We start from the raw sequence: 22976 nt of genomic DNA, 5'->3' as shown, positions 1-22976 counted from the left end.
GTCATTAGATGACCACCTGACCCTTCTTATTTCCAGCTATCTCCCACTGCACAGTCCTCTTTCCCTAGAGACCATTTAATTTAAAGAAAATTTGAGTATATTCCCTCAGAAAAGGAGAATCTTTGCTTCCAAACAGATTCGCCAGTGGCATTCTCTCCTTGCCTGTCAAACATGTTTGTATCTTAGTATAGTGACTTATCACGTAGAAGGTTCAAGATCACGTTGATAAGTCCACTTTTGTTTGCTTTAAGAATCATTCAGTCTCTGAGGTCCTTCTTCAAATGTACACCGCACCTTTTAAGGACTTTCCCATGTAGCTTCTGTCCAGCCCGAAAGCTCCTGTGATGAAGAAGGACAAAGTGTGAGAACTGAAGGCAAAAAGAAAGGACCCATGTGGCAAATCACCTCGAACGACTGCCCTGCTGTGAGCCACCGCAGCTCTGCTCTCAAATCTTTATACCGCATCAAGTCATGCCGTGGGGGCTGGACCCAAGCATGCTGTATGCACAGACATGTTCATCCCATCGTTTGCCCGCATCAGAAAAACCTGATGAGCTCATTTAGGAACAAAGGGACAAGGAGTGGGGCAACCACGAATCAAGGAGGAATAACATGAAGGACACAGCCAAGACCAGACCCGAGAGTTCACTTTCTAACAGCTCCTTCAAGGGTCTGAATACTAGTTTCACAGTAACTAGTATTCAGTTATAGGATCACCTTCATTATAAGTGTGTTGACTTAATACTTTATAAGCCAATGCTGGACCTATTAATTTTTACATGATTTTTTTTTCTTTTCTAGTATAGAGGTGGGGGATATCTGCAGATGAGTCTACCTAGACAAAATAAATAGTTGTCTTGTTTTCAAATATCTGTACTTAATGTAGGTGGGTGTTGGTTTGGAATAAATAGTCCTGTTCACTTATCCGTTAATGTCCTTAGATTCAGGTTTAGATGGTAATACCCTAGCAGGATCTTTGAGGAGGATAAAAGAGAGACTCTCATAAAGGAAGCTGTTTCATATCAATCATTGTCAGGCAAGATATGGAAATATTCTCTTCTCTAAAGCACACTTTCTTGGGTCTTAGTTGTCAAGCTCAACATTACATTGTTGGCCAAGGCTCAGGAGTCTATACAGAACAGTGGTTCTGATCCTGTGGGTCAAGACTCCCTTTACAGGGTTCACCTAAGAACATATGTATATCCGATATTTATATTACGGAGGTCATCACAACTTGGGGAACCGAATTACAGGATTGTGGCATTAGAAAGCTTGAGATCCACTGCTATCGAGGGACAGGATAAAAAAGTTTGTAATAGAAATGAACCCTACCAAATAGAAGCCTGGCCTAGGCTATTAGCCCTTGAATGACAACCTCTAAGATTTTGTAATACTCTGCCCAATAAAAATATTTTGTTTTCCTAGTAACTCAGTGTAGATGTTAAGGCTAGTGGTAAGCCCTACCGAGTCATTAGACATAGTTCATTATTTGGGTTGGGTGCCTGTTTCTGGAGGATGGCTCTACTGCACACACAGAAGAGTGAACACTTAGACTGTCAAGTATGCGCATGCACTCGTGGGTCTCACCAAGCTCATTGAGGTAGCCTCCTTGCTTCCAGTCAGCTGGCAATGTCCCAGTGCAGTCGACCAAAGTGCCCCTCTTCCCTGGATTCACATTTTTAAGATTCACAAACAGCTGATTGTTTTTTGACTATGCAAAACAAACAAACAAACAAACAAACAAACAAAGAAGATGATTTAAAAAGAGAACACACTGGAGGAGAGTAAGCTCAGAGTTCACGGCAAAGTCCTCCCCTCAACTCAGGCTGAGAATAGGTGAGGTAACCCATCTCTGGCATGCAGAGTGTACGTCCCTCTGTGCAGATTCCTCTGTGACCTGGAGGTCTTCATTTCACACTGTCACCTTTTACCAACTAGACTTCATTTCAGGTTATAAATGAAGAATTTTAAAGTGAAGAAAAGAGTTGTGGGTGTTAGTTCTATGAAAGTCTCCATGATGCTGTGAGTCCCCAGTGCCTTGGCCATTCCAGTGGGCATCAACATGACCATGAGACCCTGTATGAGACCTGGCAGGATGATGAACATGGTATTTGGGAAGGTGAAGTGCTATTTAACTCTGAGGTACCGCAGTGAAAAACCAGCACTGTCAGTTTAATGATGGCTGAGCTTGATATTAATTAGCTTGATATTCCCCCTTTTTTGTTCTGTTCCTTCTTTCCCTAGTAGAAACCTAGACAGTGGTGAGCCAGACAATGGAGTCTGGGGACAGGAGTGGGCACAGTGGGACACGTTTGGAACTCAGAGCATCCTGGGAGCACACAGAAGCATAGGTGGTCAGAGAAGATAAGCTTGGTGATTTCCCAATGAATCTTTAAATTTTCATTGACATCATCATGAGATATCATTTTCATCTCATGTAAAATGAGGAAGGTTATCCCTGACAGAATAAAAAAGGGTGGATTGTTGCCAGCAATACCTTAACACACACAGTGCCAGTCAAAGAGACTGGAAGCCATTGTTACTTAGATGTGAGTCCTCTGGGGTTGCTCAGCTACACTGGGAGGACAGCTTACGAGGAATCGAGTGGGCAAGACACAGGAAGTATCTAGCAGTGGTGAGAATGTGTGCCTCTTCTCTCTCCCCTCCCCTTGTTCCGATTCCTGAGGCGTTTCTCTCACCTTTGCAATGGTCATCCTGTCCCTGTTGTTCACATGAGGGGATGTGGCACACTGGCTAAGTGTGTGATAACTGGGATTGGTGAAGTAGTGGCTGTTGGCATTTCCACCATTGCTGTGAGGCAGGGTTTCTGCAAAAGGAGAGGAAATGGTTAAATCAAAATGGCTGTACAGGGGGGCTGGTGAGATCGCTCAGTGGGTAAGAGCACCCGACTGCTCTTCCGAAGGTCAGGAGTTCAAATCCCAGCAACCACATGGTGGCTCACAACCATCCTTAACGAGATCTGACTCCCTCTTCTGGAGTGTCTGAGGACAGCTACAGTGTACTTACATATAATAAATAAATAAATAAATAAATAAATAAATAAATAAATAAATAGAAAGTTCTTTAAAAAAAAAAAAGAATTAAAAAAAATGGCTGTACAGACGTTTTCTTCTCCAGCCCAGTTTACTCTTCAAAGCCCCTAAAGGAGCAGGCAGGGCTACTGCCTCCTTGGAAATTATGAATGCTTTCTCAGAAGACTGCTCTTAGCTTTGGGGCCTGTAAACACAAAGATGGTATCCTAAGAAACTACTACATCTACACCCATGGGCTTCTTTTAAAAATCATTTGATTTCTCGACACAATAATTCTGTGCTGAAAACATACTCTTATGTAAATTGCCTATTTTGCATGTTCTCCCAGAATCATCATATTTATAAACATATAGCCAAGGTCCTTCAGTAGCTGCTGAAGACTGAATAAGATTTTCAGTTTCCTCAGTGTAATAGGGAACTTGAGTGTTTCTCCCTTTGATGGTTGAATGAATGCATTGATGTAGCTCTCTCCCCTCCCTCCCCGCACTACTTATACCAGGAAGATTCAGAAGACGTTTCATGAGGGACTGCTTTGGCTCTTGCTAATGCCTCAGGCTTGTCTCCTCTATACCTTGGTTCTTTCTAGTTACTTAAGTGTACAGGCACAGGGCCAGAGGATGCCAACTGAAGCACACACAACAGAGACTGTGCTCTCTCTCTCTCTCTCCTCTCTCTCTCTCTCTCTCTCTCTCTCTCTCTCTCTCTCTCTCTCTCTCTCTCTCTCAGCACTCATATATGACAGAACTTGGGACTGGCTGTTCAGCCAAGACTATCCATGAATTAAACTGTCTAAATAGAAAACAACCATTCATTGATCCCAAGTTAAAAATCCTCATTGAAGGGTTGGAAAAGTGGGCTCCATGGTTAAGATCACTTGATGCTTTTACAGAGGTCCCAGATTCGATTCCAAGATCCGGAGCACCCATGTTGGGCAGCTCACAACTGTCTGTAACTCTGGCTCTCCTGGGGATCTGATTACTTCTTTTGGCCCCACCAGGCATCTACATACATAGACACGTACACACACGCACACAATGCGCTCCCTCGCTCAAATAAATCTTTTCAAAAGCCTCTGAAATAAATGAAAGTGATGATTTTTCTACTGCTAAGATATAAACCAACTCTCGAAGCACATAAACCTCTTCAGAAGGTGAGGTCACATCAAAACAAAAACAAAAATGAAAACGGTCAGACGCAATGGACTCACAGCCAAACACCAGATCCAAAAGAACCTAACTGGTTCCCTGAAGGTCAGTCTCCCTGCATAGCAGCCCTACCTGCGATGGTATAGTCTGCATTGATGACCCTCATGGCGGGGGTGTAGGTCACGGCCGGCATGGTCGATTCTTTCCTCTTCTGCTTGTGTCTGTAGATGATGAACAATGCCAGCAGGAAGAGCACAACAAGAACGAGGACCACGATGCCCGCGATGGCCCCGATCTGATAGGAATCAGCAGGAAGGGCGGTGCTGGTCCGGCTTAAGCTGTTCAGATTGCCCACGATGATAACCCCAGCTAGGAGAGGGTGGAAACAGACCGAGTGTGGATGACCGTGGGCCAGATACAGGTTCTATGTCCATTAAAACAAAACACCCAAAAACCGCGCCCACTGGCCTAATGCCTGGGTGTTTTTGGTCCATGAGACGCTTCCTTGGAAGCAGAGCATGGTGAAAGCAGACATTCTCCACTTTCAAAGGTCGCTGGTGCCACGTCCCAGCTCCAAGCCCTCGGGAGGCAGTGTATGAACCCTGAGAGTCAGGCACGGGGTTCAGAACTTCACATCTATTCCAGATTAAACCCAGATTGGCAATTAGGCTTGGGTAATAATGTTTCTAATTTTTGTTTTGCTCAATGTGTTCTCTAGTACTGATCTTACATAGGAATAAGCCCTCTACTCCCACCTGACTAACTCAATCTTTCACTTCCCTTAGAATTTTTAAGAGCAATTAGCCCTCTAAACAAGCAGAGCTCTGATATAAACCTAGGTCAATGAGCCTCTTACTGCTAGACACACTATCCTATGAAAAACTATTTTTCAGCAGCAGGAAGATTTCTCCTGATAGTTCCTGGAAATAACACATTTACCCATCAACGTCAAAACTCCCAGTGGAAGTCCCTCTCATAACCAACTACCAGGAGAACATTCTCAAAGGACCTCCTACCCCAGAGTGTTAGAACTGTCCAAGTACTTCCATGAAAAATATATTTGACAAATCATCCCAGATGATTACAATAGGCACCCCAGTTAAAACAGCACAGACACAAATTTCTTTAAAAGCTAAATATATGTGTGTTTTTCAATTCAATCACTCTCTTTCAAAGTGTTGAGCTCAGAAGAGATGAGATCACGTGTCACACGTGTCACACAGAGACTGGCACTCATTGCTCACACAGCCTTAGCAATGATGGCCAAACACTGGAACTATCGATTTGTTCAAAAACACATTTTAATTTCAAAATACTTATGGTAACTAAACAAAACTAGGCATAAGAAGAATACAATGTGGTTTCCCTAGCTGCGCTGCCTTGTCTGTCATCAGTGGGACAGAATGTACCTAGTTCTGCCGGGACTTGAGGTGCCAGGCTGGGTTGGTACCTAGGGGAGGTTGATATCTCAGAGAAGAAGAGGAGGTAGTTGGGAGGGGTTGTGTGAGAGGGAGGGCTGGGGGGAGGGGCTTCGATTGGGATGTAAAATTAATTCGATTGGGAATAAATAAATGAAAAACTACAAAAAATACAATACGATTATCTTCACAGGAAATTCTAGAAAAAAAATGCAAACAGTGGCAGAAGGATCAGTGGTGGCCTGCAGTGTACGAAAGAAGTAGAAGAGACGACAGGCATACAAAAACAGGTCAGGGAGTGATGGATATTATCCTTATTGTGGTGGTCGCGCTTCAGGGATATATATATATATATATATATATATATATATATATACACATATATATACACATATATACATATATACACATATATACATATATATACACACATATATATATACACACACATATATATACACATACATACATCATACATACAGGCTTCAGGTTTCAGAAAATAGTGTAAGGTAAATGTTTATGGTTTTATATGCCAGTTGTGCCTAAATAAATCTAAAAAGAAAAATAGAAAGTTTGAGGATTTTAGAATATGAAAAGCCGTGACATTCGTGTCACAGCTATGTGGCCTGGGGGACGTTATCTAACTGCTGTAACCTTTATCTGGTCTCTTCCTCTATTAACAACAGGAAAAATAAGGTACCCATCTGGCAACCACACAATCAGCCTGTATGAGTCTTAGTCAGGTCTACCCATGTTAGCGTAAGTGCAAGTACTTAATACTGAGTGTGCACAGCCACACACGAAGAAACAGTCGTTATTTACTAGAACTTTACCTTGGTCACATCGTGCCCCTTTCCATCCTGGGCTACAGTAACACGTGCCAGTGATGTGGTCACAGGTGGAGTTGTTCAGACAGTCACAGATCTGGCGACAGCCATAGCCGTATGTTCCCGCAGGGCATTCTGGAGAGGAAATGGAGCCATTGTATCTCCCAGGTTTTGGGGAGACTAAGCCTGCCTTCTTCTGTGTGTTCTGCACATCAGGTGGGGAGCCTTATCCATGGGTTCCTGCTTAGACAGACTGGGGCCACCTAAGGTATGGGAAGCTGGACCATGGTCCTGGAGCCATGGTAGGCTTCACAGTCCTGCTTTTCAGTCATTATGGCCGAGCTCCTGGCGCTTGCGCCTGCTGAATACCCACTGCTCTGAGGTATGAGGAGAGGGTCAGTGGGACCCCCGTGAAGCAAACAAAAACACAAAAAGCAACTTGATGTGACCCCATCAGTCAGATCTGTGGGTCAGAGAGAACTGGACCCAACAGGGTAAACTTGAGATAATCCCTTCAGAGCACACATTTTTATGTAGGCTCTGGGATTCTTCGTGAAGACATGTTCTCATTTCATTTGACACAGAATGATTCAAGTACAGGTTTTTCATGCTGAAGTTTCATAGGCTAACACAGTACGAGTCTTATGATAGGCTGTTATTCAAAAGCATCCTGTAGGTAGGGGGATGGAATTTAAATCTGAACGTTTTTTCAACACAGATGTTGTTTGCAAAGTGAACAGCAGGGGGCGATGTGCCATTGCTATCAGAGTCTGGCAAACCCTGTATTCTTGGAGCATTGTGAGCTTCAAAAATAGGGTCACTTTAATTCCGCATTCATATTCAGAGCTATCATGGCAGCACTTAGGAGGTTTTTCTTAATAAGACTTTAACTGGTTGCTTGGCAGTTGAATGCAAGTCAGTTTAGAGCCTGTCCTGAGCGCTAGACCTAGGTTTAGCAGGCAGGCATAGATAGCATAGACACAGAGACTCTGTGTGACTCAGTATATGATTTATGATCACCTGAAAAGCACACATTGTGTCGTCTTTGTCTGGAACCGGCTCTGGGCGGCTCTTTACTGCATTTGCAGAAAGAAGGTCCTGTATCAGCACCTAAGGCCGAGACCACTAAGCTTCACAGAGCCCGGGAAGTTGGAGTGGAGAGGTAGAATGGTGGTTCTGCCCACCTTCCTAGGATATACCCTCTCTACACTGTGCCATCTTTGCAACCATCTTCCTAAGAATATACTCGTGGTCAGTGGTGATCTCTCACTTCGCCTTGCCTTGGGGCTTTTACCATCACAGAGTGCCACACACAGCTTTGGCCTTTTCCTGTTTCATCTTCTGTACTCAACAAAGGCCGCAGAGGGAAAGAATAGCATGCTCATCTTATATACTTCCTTGTGAGTGGAAACTGAACCACAACAGAGATGGGTAATTCCTATAGCATAGTCTCCCTAGGACTAAGAAGGAAGTGTAGAGGCTATGTGTTGTACTGAAGACTAAGGCTCAGATGAAAATGTGTTAGTGGGGAGAGTGAAAATCATTATCAAAAGGGTGGCAACACTGGCCTGGACTCACTTCCACACCCATTCCTGAGGCTAGCCCCAGGCCCCAGGACATGTCCCTTGCCATTTCTGTCCTCTGGTGTCAGTCTGGACTCCCGGCTTGCCATCAAGGGAGACTGGTCATGTCTGTTAAGCCTCTGAGAAACCATATCCCAAAAATAAGAGAGGGAGGGAAAGCATGGAAAAGATAATGGAAAGGTTAAATTTGACTTCATTCTTCCAAGTCTCCCATCTACCCAGAGTGCCAGGTGGAAGTCCACTCAGAACTCGGAGGACAGACAGACAGCAAGGATTCCAGTGGGGAGGTCTTAAGAACAGAAAACGAACTGTGCTGGCAATTAACTGTCAGTCACACAACTCAAGCTGCAGCCACACTGTTAGCATCTCTGGATTGAGGGAGGTGATCCAGATGCCCAGAGATGACATGTCCTGTACTCACTCTGTTCACAGTGCCGTCCCATGAATCCTGTGCGGCAGGTACACTGCCCCGAGATATGGTCGCAGTCAGCTCCATTTTGACATTGGCATATCAGTGCACAGTCCTTGCCATAGAAGCCCAGAGGGCATCCTGTGTAAGAATGGAGAACAGTGGAAGTCAGAGGGCTACCTAGGAGAAATGCCGCTCCTGCCTGCAGGCACTAGTGGATGAACTTGAAGCCCTTCGAGTACTGTTCAAGAGTAAAGGCGTTCCCATGCATCTCAGCTATCACAGGGCTGCGTGGATGTCTCAAGTCTGGGCTCCTTCAAGGAGATTGTAATCCACAAGCTGAAGGCAGGAGAGTCCCCAGCTGTCAGTATAACCATTGCTGGTGTCTTCTACAAAGCTCCTTGGAGCCCTGGGAGGATGCAGTATTCTCTCTCATCCTCCACTCAGTTTCTAGAACCCTGGATTTGAGTTCCCTGGACTGAGGTGCGTTCTTTGTATTTAGAGAGTTGGCATGTTTGTTTGTTTTTTTAACCTTTAGTACAAAATGACTCAAATTCTTGTGCTAGTCCTGTCTACTGTATCCATTTTTAACTTAAACTGTATTATCCCTATTATCAACTATATGGCATAGGATCCTTAAAGTCAAACCCAACTGTGTTTCATCCTTTCAAAGGGGGTTTAGAAAGTACTTTAAGTCTTCACATTGCTGCCTGGCTTCCAAGGCTTACATCACCAGAAGCCTGAGGTGGAACACACACACACACACTCACTCACACACATACACACACACACACACACACACACACACACACACACACTTGGCTTACATGTGTCAGCAGCTGCTCTCTGCAGGAGTGCTTAAGGCAGGACAAAAGATTCGATATAGGCAGATTTGTCAGTTCTAAATACTGTCCATGCCTTTATTTTGCCATTTAAGGAAAGTTCGGATTTTCAGAAGCAGGAATGACACACACAGGTCTCAGATGCCAGCACACGTAACACCCTCCCATCTCAGACGCCAGCAGGCAATGACATCCCCCGTACCGCCTGCTCTGTCCCGGATTCTTTCCTTTCATTTTGCCATTTACTCTTTAATGCCCAAACATCACCAGGGTGGGTCCTTCCTATGCTACAGATAAGAACTAAGCCCTGAGTGCCCCAGGTCACACAGCTAGTAAAGGGCAGGATGGCAGGGGAGACCAGACCCATGCAGGTGCCACTGTGTCCCACTTTGTCCACTTTAAAAGGTTCCTCTGCTTAAAGCAGCCCCCACGTTTAGAATTATAAATGACCTGAATGTGTTTCCCTGCTAAGGACCTCAAACACCTTTATGGATGTGCAACTCCTACTGTTCTCTATTATATTTACAAATTAGTATTAGATAGGAGTTACCCACTTTCATCTTTTCTCTTCAACATGGCTATTCTTTAAAGTTATGTCACTATTGATAATATCCTCAATGAATGCCTTCCTGGTTTGTTTCCTTGGTTCAGCTGAAAGCCGTATAGCATTTCTCCACAACGTGTGTTTGCACATTGCATGTTGTGATGCTGAACAATTAAACACCACGTGGGGTTATAGAAAGGGCAGTACGAGATACAGGTTAGGAGTAAGAATCAGAAAAAAAAAATGGTTTTTAAAACATGATGCTGGGCTGATAGTACAGAAATGGACAGAACTGCAAATTCACAGGGCCTGGTCCAGATGCACCAAATCAGACACTGTGGGGTGAGGGCCAGGCATTTGGAGTTGGTTGGTTCTTATAGGTAAACCTCGTTTTCTTTTGGAGCACACAGTCAGCCAAGCAGTGAGGTGTGTGTCTCTACTGACTTCCAAACCCCTATCATTCTCCCATTTGTACAGTGGGAAGAAATGAAAGCATTTCATACAAGAAATACAGTCTTATAGAAAAGAGAACATTACACATTGGAAATGAATTACACACAGCGCTTGCTCCATCTCAATGTCCTGATATAAGCTAGCCGAAGGATGCCTGGAATGTGGGGTTCTTAACACTCAGAGAAAGGTAGCTATCTAGAGGTCATTAAATAGGTGGCCTGTGCTTTGAAGGATCCCTCACTGGATACTTACAAACAGGAATCTATCTCCTCTGTAGCTTGGCTCTCCCCGCCCCCCCTCCCGGTGAACCCCAGAAGGCTCCTTGCTTACTCTGAGTGCAGTAGAGCCCCGTCCAGCCAGGAGTGCATTTGCACTCCCCGTCATAGGCGCTGCAAAAGGCTCCGTTGTGGCAGTTGCAGGTGTGGATGCAGTTTGGACCCCAGTGCGCAGGTGGACAGGCTGAAAGCACAGCAAGTGTGGAGAGATGAGTTGGATGCCCCAGGCCAGCACCAAACAGAACACTCCACCCACCTTCTCTCTACCGTCCATGTGCTGGGTTAATACCGCTAATAAAGTCAAGATACTCACAACTCACTTCAAAGACTGAATTCTGCACCAAACCCACAAGACAAGGCTGGCCACAGTAACTACCAACATTACTGACACGCACGTTTATGGCTCCCGAAGCTGCTTGAGGGAGCAAGAGTGACTCTAAAGAGTCAGTTGTTAAGCAAATGACACCCACCATGTACCTGGCACTGTTTTAGGCCCAAGGAAAAGCACAAAGACAACAAGAGAGTATGAACCACTCCCAGAATACTTCTATTTTGCGAGGAAGCAAAACTACTTGTGAACTGAGAGGCAGAGGTGGGAGGAAAAATCAGATGAGGTAAGGAGGACGAGAAGGGGGAGAGTTTCTCCTCAAACCCGGGCTTACTGAGGAAGGAGCGACTGAGTGAGGATCGTGTGTGTGTGTGTGTGTGTGTGTGTGTGTGTGTATGGGGGGGATTTCCCTTGGACCTCCTAGGTCATGGGCTCAGGGCTTTGATTTCTCTTGGAGATCCTAGGTCATGGGCTCAGGCTTTGATTATCCAATCCTGTCCTGGTCTCTAGGCTCCAGAGTTGCCATAAGAACCTCATTTTATGTGCTAAGGTTCCCAGCTATAAGAATCAGTCTATTCATAGGAACTCTGGATTAGAAGACATAGAAAAGAACACATCCACTAAATCCACTGCTGGAGAAAGAGGTTTTAGAAAGCAATGTAAGTGTGAACAAAATAACTTGATTTATTAAAAAAAATGTATATCTAGTTTTATTTATACTTCATCTTCTAGAAGCCATTTAAAGAGATGGCTACTTACGATTTCCATTTTATTACCTGATTGAGACTATAGAGCAATAAAGAAAATAAATGAGCCTGAAGTCATTTTAAAATGAAAAGCATTTCCCTGAAACGTATGTACTGTCTTCACCCAAGAGCAAGAGAAAAGTAACAGGGGACAACGGAGTACGGACAATGGTCCTCAGGAGTATTACAAAGGGTTTCCTTGGTAGTCTCCCTTATATTACAGGGGAGGAAGTTTTGGGTCAATAGTGGGTAGCAGGATTTTATCCAAACTCATACAGATTCACAGCAATAGTCACTATTTGGTACATAAGCACAGCTTCACTCTTCAGGCTACAGTGAGTCTCAGATGAAGACACCTAAAATGGCCACCCTTCCTGACATGGCCACAGCACCCAACAACCTACTTCTAAAATAAGAAAAATCCAATTTGTTCTGTTTCACACGGCATCCTTAACCATATCTTGTTTTTTTAAATATATTTACATATTTTAGCTGTGTTTCTGTGACTGTGTGAGTGAATGTGTAATATGTTTATGGGATGTCTTCCACCGCCCCCGCCCCCCCCCCCCCGCTAGTTTCGAGGGTGCTGGGATCCAAACTCTGGCCCTCCTGGTTCAGGAGCAAGAGCTTTAAGCCATGCAGAAATCTCTCCAGTTCCAAACAAACTACATTGAATGATGCTTAATACCTGGAGGATATTTTCTAAGTTGGCTGCTTAAAGCAAGCAGGCTCTATTCCTGAGTTGGTTGTGACCAATGGTTGTAAATAAAGACCATTCAAATCGTCCATTTCCAAAGGGAAGTATAGAGACAAGGCTTTAGATAACTCGACTCGTCAAGGACACCTTCCCCTTTAAATGTACCCCATTAGTTTTCACAGCCTCTGTTTGTACGCCAAAGGAACTCCCTTTTTCTAAATTAGCTGATGAACAGCCAAGAAGAAATATTAAGATGGGCCCCCAGAGACCATAGGAATCAGTGAAACACGGTCCCCAGGAGAAGCAAGGTTTGCCAAATGGGTTTCCTCTGCAGTGATTATAGGGACAGGCCATGCTATTGTCTCCATTCACAGCGCTGTTCTCATTCCTGTTCCTTCCAGCACATTCCTCTTCCAAATGAGGAAGTGACCAACTTCCAAACTAAAGAATACGTTTTTAAAGGAGCAAATTAGACCAATCATGTTCCAGCACTGACGTCGGGTCTTTGTTTTCTTTCCGAAGCCCTGTCGTTCATTTTGAGTACCTATTCCTCAACCTGCCCCTGTGCCAGCCTGAATCCATCAGAGGCTTGCAATGCACAGATCTGAACATGTGGCAATTACTTTCGGAATCCCCCCCCAATGGATTAAAACACATACTATAAAATCATCTATAACAACAAGCATCCCTCTCTCTAAAGGCTTTCTTATCCCAGCAATGGGAACCAGCCTAAATGAAAGCAAAACTAATATTCAGACAAAGACATATTCCATACCAATTAATATGTACAGATTGATTATAACTCTAAGAGTGAATTCAATGGCCAGCAAACTACCATGTAGAACAAGAGTCATTCCTTGACCTATCACACGTGCACCATAGTAGATTCGATATGAACTGAGCATGAAAGCTGTGATGAAGGTAGGCAGACACGCACTGTCTTTGGTTAAAAGCTGAATCCTTTGTGACAGTGCACAAACTAGCCTCTCAAAGTCTGTCTTATGGTCACTTTCCTCTCTTCCTGGCACTGGTAGTCCAAAGTCATCAATATATTTCCTCCTAGGGTAATACTACACCCATCCGAAGATCAGTTTGAGAGTTCCTGGGGAGCCAGGGGGGGGACAGCTGTGAGGTGCAATAATGTGGTCAATCTTCCTAGGAGCCCAGAAAGTTTCTAAGACTCATGCCATTTGCTTCTACTTCTTCGTGGCTCCATAAATTTCTGGATGAGTACATGACAAGAAGATAGATCTCTAAAGATATTTATTTGTGTTTTAGATCAACAGAGAATAGGGATGGAGATGTAGCTCAGTTGGTAGAGTGTTTGCCTAGCATCTCTGAAGCCCTGGGTTCAGTTCCCAGCACTGCATAAAAGCAAGTACGGTTGTACATGCCTGTAATCCCAGTACTCAGGTAGTGGAGGCAAAAAGATCAGAGGTTCAAGGTCATCTTAGACTATATAGTGAATTTGAGGCTAGCCTTGGCTACATGGAATATATATGTGTGTGTATATATATATATATATATATATATATATATATATATACACATATATATATTCAATGACTAACCATCCATTGATTTTATATACATATATGTCGCATGTATAATTATATATATTTGATATATATATACATATGTATATATACATATATATATATGAATGAGACTACATAATGTGGCAAGCTTTGGTTACATGGAGCCATATGTATGATAGTCATTCAGTACATACACACACACACACATATATATATATATATATATATATATATGTATGTATGTATATGTATATACACACATACACACACATATATATACACACACACACATATATATATATATATATATATACATATGTATTCTTCTTATTATATTTTTTATTTTTTTATTCCTCCATTTTAAACTAGACCTCTTGATGGAACAGGATATAAACCCAACACATAAAGGTAACTAAGTTTTCATATATATCATTAATTTACATACATATTATATATTACATGTATAATTACATAGATATTTGATGTGTTGATATATTCCACATTGATTTATTTACAGATATATAAATCAGTGGATGCTTAGTCATTGAGCAGTGAATAAGAAAACATCTTATAAACTGAGGTTTTTTCCAGAGACTCACATCAATGTATCAGGGTACTTCCAAAGGCTTTATTTGTTTTTAAATATAGATATTGATAAGTCAGTGCATAGAGTTCTTAATTTAGAATTTATAATGCATTTAACAAATGGTCATGGTCATATATTCTTTCTGGATCATACAAAGTCTCAACATTCAGTCCTCAGACATAAGAAGTAGACTGGTTGCTTTCTAACAAGACTTACGCTGGGAGCAGTCACTGCCAATCCAGCCTGGGTAACACTGGCAGGATCTGTCGATGGGGTTACAGGTGCCATTGTTGGTGCAGGTACAAACGCCTGCACAGTTTTTCCCAAATCTGCCACTGGGACACACTGTGAATAAACACAAGTCCAGTCAGCTACAGTTGGAATGCACCTCACAGAACACTGAGAACGGGAAAACATTCCAGGGTCACACCCAGCTGCCCACCGCCTTCAGTTGAGAAGACACATCCCCTAATCCCAGATGGGCTCATTTTTACAAGCACATGAAACCACAGGCTTCATCCCAGCATCGCAGAAAGTCACTGTGGCATTTATAGAAATCTGAATTATAGTTTCTCACTGAGGGAGTCAAACTCCTTCCTTGCATTGACTTTTCCTGAGGGGGTGGTTCTAATGAAACCATAAGACACAAGCAAGGGAGCTGAGAGCCTCATGCTGAGGCAGAGCCTCCAACATTATGTTATTTTCAGAACTACTTAGAGCTGGTCACAGCAGGGCATGTGTGGCCTTTCAGAATTCTGAGTACAGACCTAAGGAAGCTTGACCCTCCCCATGGCTCTCCTGGGTGCCCCGGTGTTTACCTTCATTGCACAGGGCACCGGTGAAGCCAGGTAAGCAGTCACACAGGCCCGTGATGTGGTGGCAGGGCCCGCTGCTGTGCACACACTGCGGGCAGGTCTGGCTACAGCGATGTCCATAAAAACCGGGGGAGCAGACTGCAAGTAGAAACTCATAGTTACTTTCCCAAGTTGGGTTTATCTCCTGCTCCACACAGAGGTTTACTGAAACTGGAAGAATAAGAAAACTCTAACCAGTAATAGGGACTTTTCAGGCATGAAACAAGAAGGCAGCTTTTAACAAGGGAAGAAGCCACTAGAGTCCAGATTTCCCCGGGGTTAGGGAATGTCTTCCGTATACCATTATCTTCCTGCGGTTGACTCGAGGCCAGCCCTAGACCAGGGGCTTGAAGACGTTTTGTAGAACAAATAAGGAAATGGGGAAAATGAAACTCTAAATATCAGTATCTCAATTAAGCATCGCTGAGTTATTGTTGATTGATCCTTTATTCTTTAAGAATCATTAAAAAAAAAAGAATCATGATTGGCAAAAAATGATAGACACACGAGGTTTGAAGATATTTCTTCTTTAAAAAAAGTGCAGGTGAATGCCTGTGATTAGATTAGAGTGGGTGAGGAACAGAACGCTATGGATCTGGGTACTTCCAAAGGCTTTATTTGGTTTTAAATATAGAATGATGGCATGGAACTCTTTAATGGAAAAAAATCAGTTGATTTGAGAAATTAAACAGCGCATGTTATAACCAGTCACATATTCTTTCTTGGTTACATGTATTGAAAGACTTAGTGAACTGTTGCAGATCATGTCTTAGTCCGAGGTTCCTACGGAGCAACATCAGCGGTCCCCATTTTTAACTTTCAATTCTGCTTTCCCCAGGGCGCTGACTTTCAGTTTACTAAGGGAGGTGTGTGATTGCCTCAAGGTTTGGCTGATGTTGGCTTCTGGTAATTAAGGTGAGGCTGATGCCAAATAGCCAAATAAAATATTTACAGGTCAATGGATTTCTGGAACACCATTTGGGCACTCCAAGGAGGAATGGAGAAACGTGTCCTGATGATCATGCCAATGAGGTAAAGAAATAGCCACTAAGAAGAAAGGGTTAACGCCCCCATCTGTTAAGTTGGTCCTGGAGGTTGGAAAGGGTAAAATTCTTGGGGAAGTGTTATTTGAGGACAGTTCTTCAAGGACCCCTCTTCCCTCAGCTGCCTCCAAATGTCACTAGGAACTAAGGGATGGGGCAGAGATGATTCTGTACATAATTGCCAGGAAAGGGGACACGGGGGGGGGGGCGCGGGGGGGGGGCAGAAAGCATCATGCAGGAGACACTTACTTCTCTGGCAAGTGGTGCCTCGGAATCCGGGTGCACACTCACAGATGCCATCATCCGGAGAACACGAAGCCCCGTTTTTACAGTAGCAGGGCAGCGAGCAGTTAGGACCCCAGCGTCCCTCAGCGCACACACTGTCACAGTGCACACCTGAAACATCACACACAGGGCAGGGATGAGGGAGGCGCAGTGTGGAGACGTGAGGTCGCTAATACAACAGTGGGGGGATCAGGAATGCTGCACAAGCAACTATTTCAGACAACAATAAGCAGTAGAGATGGCACCAGGCTTAAATCCAGTTATCAAAGCATCACGTGTACACACTAAACGCACAGAGTCATCTTAACGTCATCTAATACCCAGAACTCCCTCCTACGCAGTCAAGGAGAGAACATTTATTTCACCACATTGGCTTTTCTTCTTTAATAGAAAGGACCAACAGGGAGCCCCAGGGCCCTGTCCATTGAAGGCAAAATTTATCAGAAAAAGAAAATACTATTGATTTCCTACTTGCGCCACCCCACCCCACCGCCATTTTGTTTTTACAGAGAAAATTTAAAAAGCACAAAGTGATTAAATTATTCCCCATGAAGGAGACCCTACTGGGGAGGAGGGCACACCATCCTAAAATATTTCAAAGATCTAGTGTTCTGGGTTAGCTGACACACTCATATATGTCACTGGATTCATTTCACGTACAGGCAGAATAGCCCAGCCCAACGCTGTTTAAGTACTTTGGTCTAAGTAACTCTTATGAAACTGTATGGAGCTAATATTTTTACTTGGCAGATAAAGAACCCTTAAACTAGTCATGACCCAATAAACACACCTACAGGAAGCCAATCTGTGGAGGAGGAGAATAATGCCAGGCATTACTGGAGGTATAAGAAGTCTCATAAATTCATATTTGAAGTACAACAGGGATCTCTGTGTTACATCATAACTCTCAGAGACCTTCCCCTGCAAAGGAAAGAGTTCTAACTTGGGCTGCGCTGGTGACTGCTGGCCTCGGACCATGGGATAACACAGGGAGGACATGCTCGCTCTTGTATCCCAGAAACCTCACGGTGACCCGCCTGGAGGACACCAGGCAGGACACACCACATTTTGTCTGTCGTTTTGGAAAAAGGTTATTGTGCCCTGAACCTAATGTGGAAGTCATTGCAAATGACCACAAGGATGTCGCCAGCTGGTATAAAGCCATTTCTGTCCTATAATACATTTCTAGATTTTCTGGTCTCCATGTTCATCCTCTAGAAAGTCCTTAGCACGGCAAAGGCTGGCAAATCAGACCCAGCTCCATTTTGTCCAGCTCAGGTCAGTGACAGACTTTTATTCCAGAGGAAACCAGTTGAAGAGAGAACACTGACTAAGTTTTCCCCACAGGATAAGTAAATGGAGCAGGAGCCTGCTGTTTTTTCTTGTGTTCACAGACATCTTACTTTTCAAGGTCCTTTGGGAAGCTGAGACAGACTTGCAAATTCTACACCCTCTGAATGTGAAGTACCAACCATGGAGTCTCTGCCAAGTTTTTTTCAAACTAATAATTCTACCACACAGAATCGTCAGAGAGTCAGAGGAGCTTCGAACTCAGGAGCAGGCTGCAAATGTAAGCTTTGTTTCACATCTAAAGAAAATACTAGCAAGGGTAACCAACATGCCTGGGGCTTCCCTCTCCATTGGAACTCAGGCTTTCCGTCCTTACAGTAAGCCAGGGCTCTCGTTTGACAGCCAAGGTGGTAAGGGACCACCTGCTTCCCAGATTCAGACGTCCTTGGGCATTTTGACCCAGAGCCATTCAGGTTAATCTCAGAGGGAAGCCTGAGGATGTGGAGCCCAAACAATTACCCAGATAACCTTATAGTCAACCTGAAAACTAGTTCTGACTTCTCAGTACTTTTTTTTTTTAATGCAGAATGGGGTTTGAGGGTTGATACTTGGCCATTTAAAGTGACTTTATCAACTGTTGGCCAAATCACATCACATCTAAATTCAGCTATAATATATAATATACAGCTGTAATATATAGCTGTATTAGTCAGGATTCTCTAGGGAAACAGAACTGATTGGGTAATCTCTGATATGTATACTCTGGTTTATTAGAGTGGCTTACAGGCTGTGGTCCAGCTATTCCAGCAATAGTTGCCTGCTGGCAGAAAGTCAAAGAATCCAATAGTTGTTCAGTTCATAAACCTCGATGTCGCAGTATACAACAGGATACCAAAGACGTCGGTTCTAATGCCAGCGAGGGAACGAACTTGCTGGTAAGAAGGGCAAGCAGGCAAAGAGGAAGCCCTCCTTTCTTCTGTGTCTTCTACATAGGCTGCCACCAGAAGGTAGGGCCCAGATTAAAGGTGGATCCCTCCTAGGTAGACCCAGCCACTTGGGTTACGGTGAATCCCAAATGTAGTCAAGTTGACAACCAGAGTCACCACCACTCTGGTTTTGAGTATTATAGATTAACATGATTTGTGGATAAGCACACAGGGTTAGTTATGAAAAATGACTGAAGGCCAGATGTAAATTAAGTGATCCTTTGCTTGGTACTTGATTCCTCTTCCCTCAAGAGACTTGTCCAGCTGGCTAGAACACCCATCTGTCATGATCAACTTCATCAAGGTAATTTTTTCAATAAGCAAAAAGCACCATGAAACAGCAAAGAGACCAACTGGGGCTGGGGGTGGGGGATCCACCATGTTTCCCATGATGTACCCATCATTCTGTTTCGGAGACTGCCTGCCTGCAGGTATATAAGCATATCTCAACGGATCCAAGCATGCTTTTTAAATAGCTTTGGTTTCTTTACTTTTTAGGATTGCAAAAGAAAACTTTCTGTCTAATGTAAATTATAAACATCCCATTTTTCTGTTCTCTCTTGGAAATTCAACTCTCTTCTTTTATTCTGGGTAGTAAAGGAGTCGTCTTTTTGTAGATATTGACACCTCATCTATTTCAAGACAAGTGTTAGAGATGAGACAAGCCTAGCAAGATGGTGCTTTTCCTCTGCAGCATCCTTTATCCTACATCCCTACCTCTCCTCAGATCCTCCATGCTTCTTGCCATCTCTTTTATTATATATCCAAGGAAGGGCATGATAAATCTATTACTGCTGGGATCCTCTCTTTCCTAGAGATTACTAATATTCCAAGAAGGCCCAAATTTGGAGAATCTAAGAAGTAAATACCAAAGTGTAAAACTTCAGGCAGTGAGAATCACAATTAAGTCCTGGTGAAGTGTTTCTTTGAATCACCGTTTGGCATCAGGTCAGGGATGTGTGAGGCATGCTCCAAGATCAAGAGGTGCTGAGAGAATTGTGAATTTGCTTTAATACCCCCCATCCTCTCGTTATTTCTATTGATCTCATATTTGCCAACTTTGGTAGGGTCCACGAAACGTATCTTTGTTTCCTTATTTGCCAAAGATGAAAAATAATTTAAGTCAGTATGCCTTCTAGGAATCTAGCTAGTGTTGGCTTGTTGGTAAGACATTCTCAAAAAAAAAAAAAAAAAAAACGTTAACTCCAGGGTGATAAAGCCACAAGTCACACCCCCAGCTTTGTCTAGTGACCTGGATCAAGGAAGAGGAAAGACAGGTCTAGGCTGAGGGAACAGTGGGTACACAACTCAAAGTCCCAACAAGTACTGCAGAATCATTCACAAGTATTCAGAACTTGCCAACGTTGGGAACAGGTGAAACTTAGGAACTAGAAATACCGAGAGAAGCATGTGAACAACCATGGACCCATGGAGAATAGCTAAAAGCATCCTACTGTGGGAGGAGACCCTCCCCTGCCCCCACACTCATATGCCATGTTATCAGAGACCAAATGAGGGATGATGGCATGGATACATTTGTGTTTCATAGGAGAGTGGATGATGGTGTGAAGAGATGAGTCTTGGAGACAAAAAGTCAGGAGACAGATTGAGATTATTGAGGTGACAAATGGAAAAAAAAATGAGAAGACCCAGAACAAAGCCACCCACAAGGGAAGAAGAATTCTAGAGACAGAAGGAGAAGATGCAAGTGGAAAGTTCCTCTGTTCTCTACCCTACCCAAAACAATGTATCCTGTCAGCTGTGAGATCGAGAGAGCCTGGCAGCACTCACTATCTAGGAACTAACACACATGGAGGGTAATGCTTGGCCCTGGGTACCAGGGTGTCTTGATTAAGGAGGTGATGTTTTCAGTGTGTCTGCCTCTGGGGTGGTGTATGCAGAGAGGATGTGACCAGTGAGTAGTGGGAAAACACTTGCCCTGCACGTGGGGCCTCAGGAGGGCAGAAGCCAGAGCAGGGGGTCCTCACGACATAGGTCCTTGTGTGTGTTAGCACCTTTTCCTTCCTGAATCAGGAAGCTTCCCAAATCAGGAAGGTGTCCTGGGAGCCGTTATCCCCAACTAAAGAGGAATAGGAAAATAATGAAACACTCTAAGACAATTTCTTTGGGATGTTGACCAAGGGGCAGATTAAAAACTTTAAAACTAGTTGCTTCGGAAAATAATTTCTAAAATATTTGGAGGACGGGGGCAAATGGGAAGAGGGTGGGTTTAGAGCTGCAAGCAGTTTTGCTCAATGGAAACATGTCTTCCTGATAAAATTTTGAATGCTGATAAGGAGATCTGCGAGGGAGTGAGGGAGTGTTTTTGCCAGGACTGGGGACAAAGAGCCCATTGATAGGCTTCTCAAGTTGCTAGGCAATGGCTGAATGACCGTGATAAACTTCAGCTAGGCAGCACTAAAGAGATGTTCATACATTTAATGCCTGAAGCATTAAGCCGGGGACCTCCCCGGGAAACCAGCATTCCCTGGGCACTTGTGATTGCATGAATGTAGTAAATAAATCATCTGGGACACACGTCATTATTCCCCCTCTCAAAGGCATAGCCCCAAATCCTCATACTTCTTATGCTAATATTACAATGTCTGGCATGTTGGGGGAAAAAAAAAGAAAACTATTTTGATTCAATGTCCTGACCCTAGCCAGCAACCTATTAAATACATGTTAGAGGAAAACAGATATTTGTTAATAATACGTGGGGTAGATGAGTGGAGGAGAAGAGCCACGGTATCTGGTCATAAATTCTCTTTATTTCCCAATCCCCAACATCTTCAAAGTGATGGCACAGACGGCAGAGGCAAGTGATCCACCACCTCTGTCCATAGTTTATCCTGGCAGAACAGGAAAGGGGTTGATACTATTTTATGTCTTTATTCCCAGTGCACAACCACCACGCTGGTGTAGAAAGAACATGGAGACGTTCGACTGTGGTTGTGGAATGACACCTTGTTATTGGATGTTGACAAAAAGTCTCTCTCAGTCATAGATAACAGGGAGGCTCACATCTGTAGCCGCAAGACCAGCCTGCTAGCAATCACTGCCTGCCTTAGTACAGCTCTGGGTGAAGACAAACAGCAGGCTGTGGGGCAGAGTGGGAAAGCTAGGGGCTTTATTGGGGCCATTCTCATTTCAGATACTCTGTCCATCAAGTGAGGAACAGACATACAGACTGGACGTGTGCCCTACGCGTCCACATCTAGAGGGTTCTAGAAGTGAGTCGTGTCCACTTGTGGTTATTTGGCACCTTGCATATTGACTAAACCCTCTAATGTAGTTATGGACTTTAACTTGGATTCTCGCTTATATGACTCTGGGATGTCTCCCTCCTGCCCTGCCTCAAGCCCCTGGTGGTAATTATATCGGCATCGCTGAGAGTCTTACGGTGGCAGAGAGCTACGTAGGAATAGATGAACCCCAAAGGTAGTTTTCATTTGCCCCGGTGGTCACAGTGGGGTGTAGGACAGAAAGGCTGCTTAGTGCTGCTTCTGGGGGCCATGGAGAAGCTGATTTCTTGTTATTGGTAGCCCATGGGTTCTCCTCTCAGGCCTCCCATTCCTGGCTGGGCTCAGGTGAGGGCCCCACCTCTGATTCCATTCTGCATTCCTGTCTCCCTACTCTACCACACTGTGTGATCCCACCCACTTTCCCAGGGGTATCAAGGGCTGCTGTGACATTTACCCCCTTTCCAAGAGTTTAGTATTCAATTTTCCTGTTCAGGTACAGAGGCATCTTTGAGCATCCTCTTTTCTTTTATTATTGCTATGAGGCTTCTGTCAAGAAATGGTCCCCTGCCCCCATAATCAATAATCAGGAAGATAAGATGTACCAGATTCCACTAGACAGACTGAAGAATGCCACTCTCTTGGCGACTGGGCTAACTTTTTAAATGACAGAAAGGACTACCAAGTAATGGGTAGGTAGCATTCTAGACAAGCGCCTCTGGAAGACACACAGCTCAACCCGTGTGCCCAGGAGAGCATCCTGAGAGACTGTTAAATCTTTTCAGATTCTGCACAAAAAAATGCTTCATGGACTGGTGAGAGCTTCTTCCTC

General features: G+C 43.9%; 1 protein-coding gene across 1 annotated transcript in view; it reads right to left on the bottom strand.

The window, feature by feature from the left end:
• The window catches only part of Megf10 (multiple EGF like domains 10), a 156988-nt gene that overhangs the window by 5415 nt on the left and 128597 nt on the right, over positions 1-22976 (bottom strand). The window contains exons 14-23 of the mRNA XM_021150436.2: positions 16591-16737; positions 15263-15397; positions 14661-14789; positions 10605-10733; positions 8448-8576; positions 6450-6578; positions 4331-4567; positions 2700-2827; positions 1588-1711; positions 295-339 (exon numbers count right to left, since the gene is read on the bottom strand). Of these exons, the coding sequence (XP_021006095.1) occupies positions 295-339; positions 1588-1711; positions 2700-2827; positions 4331-4567; positions 6450-6578; positions 8448-8576; positions 10605-10733; positions 14661-14789; positions 15263-15397; positions 16591-16737 (1332 nt within the window). The remainder of the gene's footprint in view (positions 1-294; positions 340-1587; positions 1712-2699; positions 2828-4330; positions 4568-6449; positions 6579-8447; positions 8577-10604; positions 10734-14660; positions 14790-15262; positions 15398-16590; positions 16738-22976) is intronic.

The sequence above is a fragment of the Mus caroli genome, unplaced genomic scaffold (assembly GCF_978045245.1).
Source record: "Mus caroli unplaced genomic scaffold, Mus_caroli_1 scaffold_19, whole genome shotgun sequence".
NCBI classification, from domain to species: Eukaryota; Metazoa; Chordata; class Mammalia; order Rodentia; family Muridae; genus Mus; species Mus caroli.
This window is presented reverse-complemented; position numbering and strand designations above follow the sequence as displayed.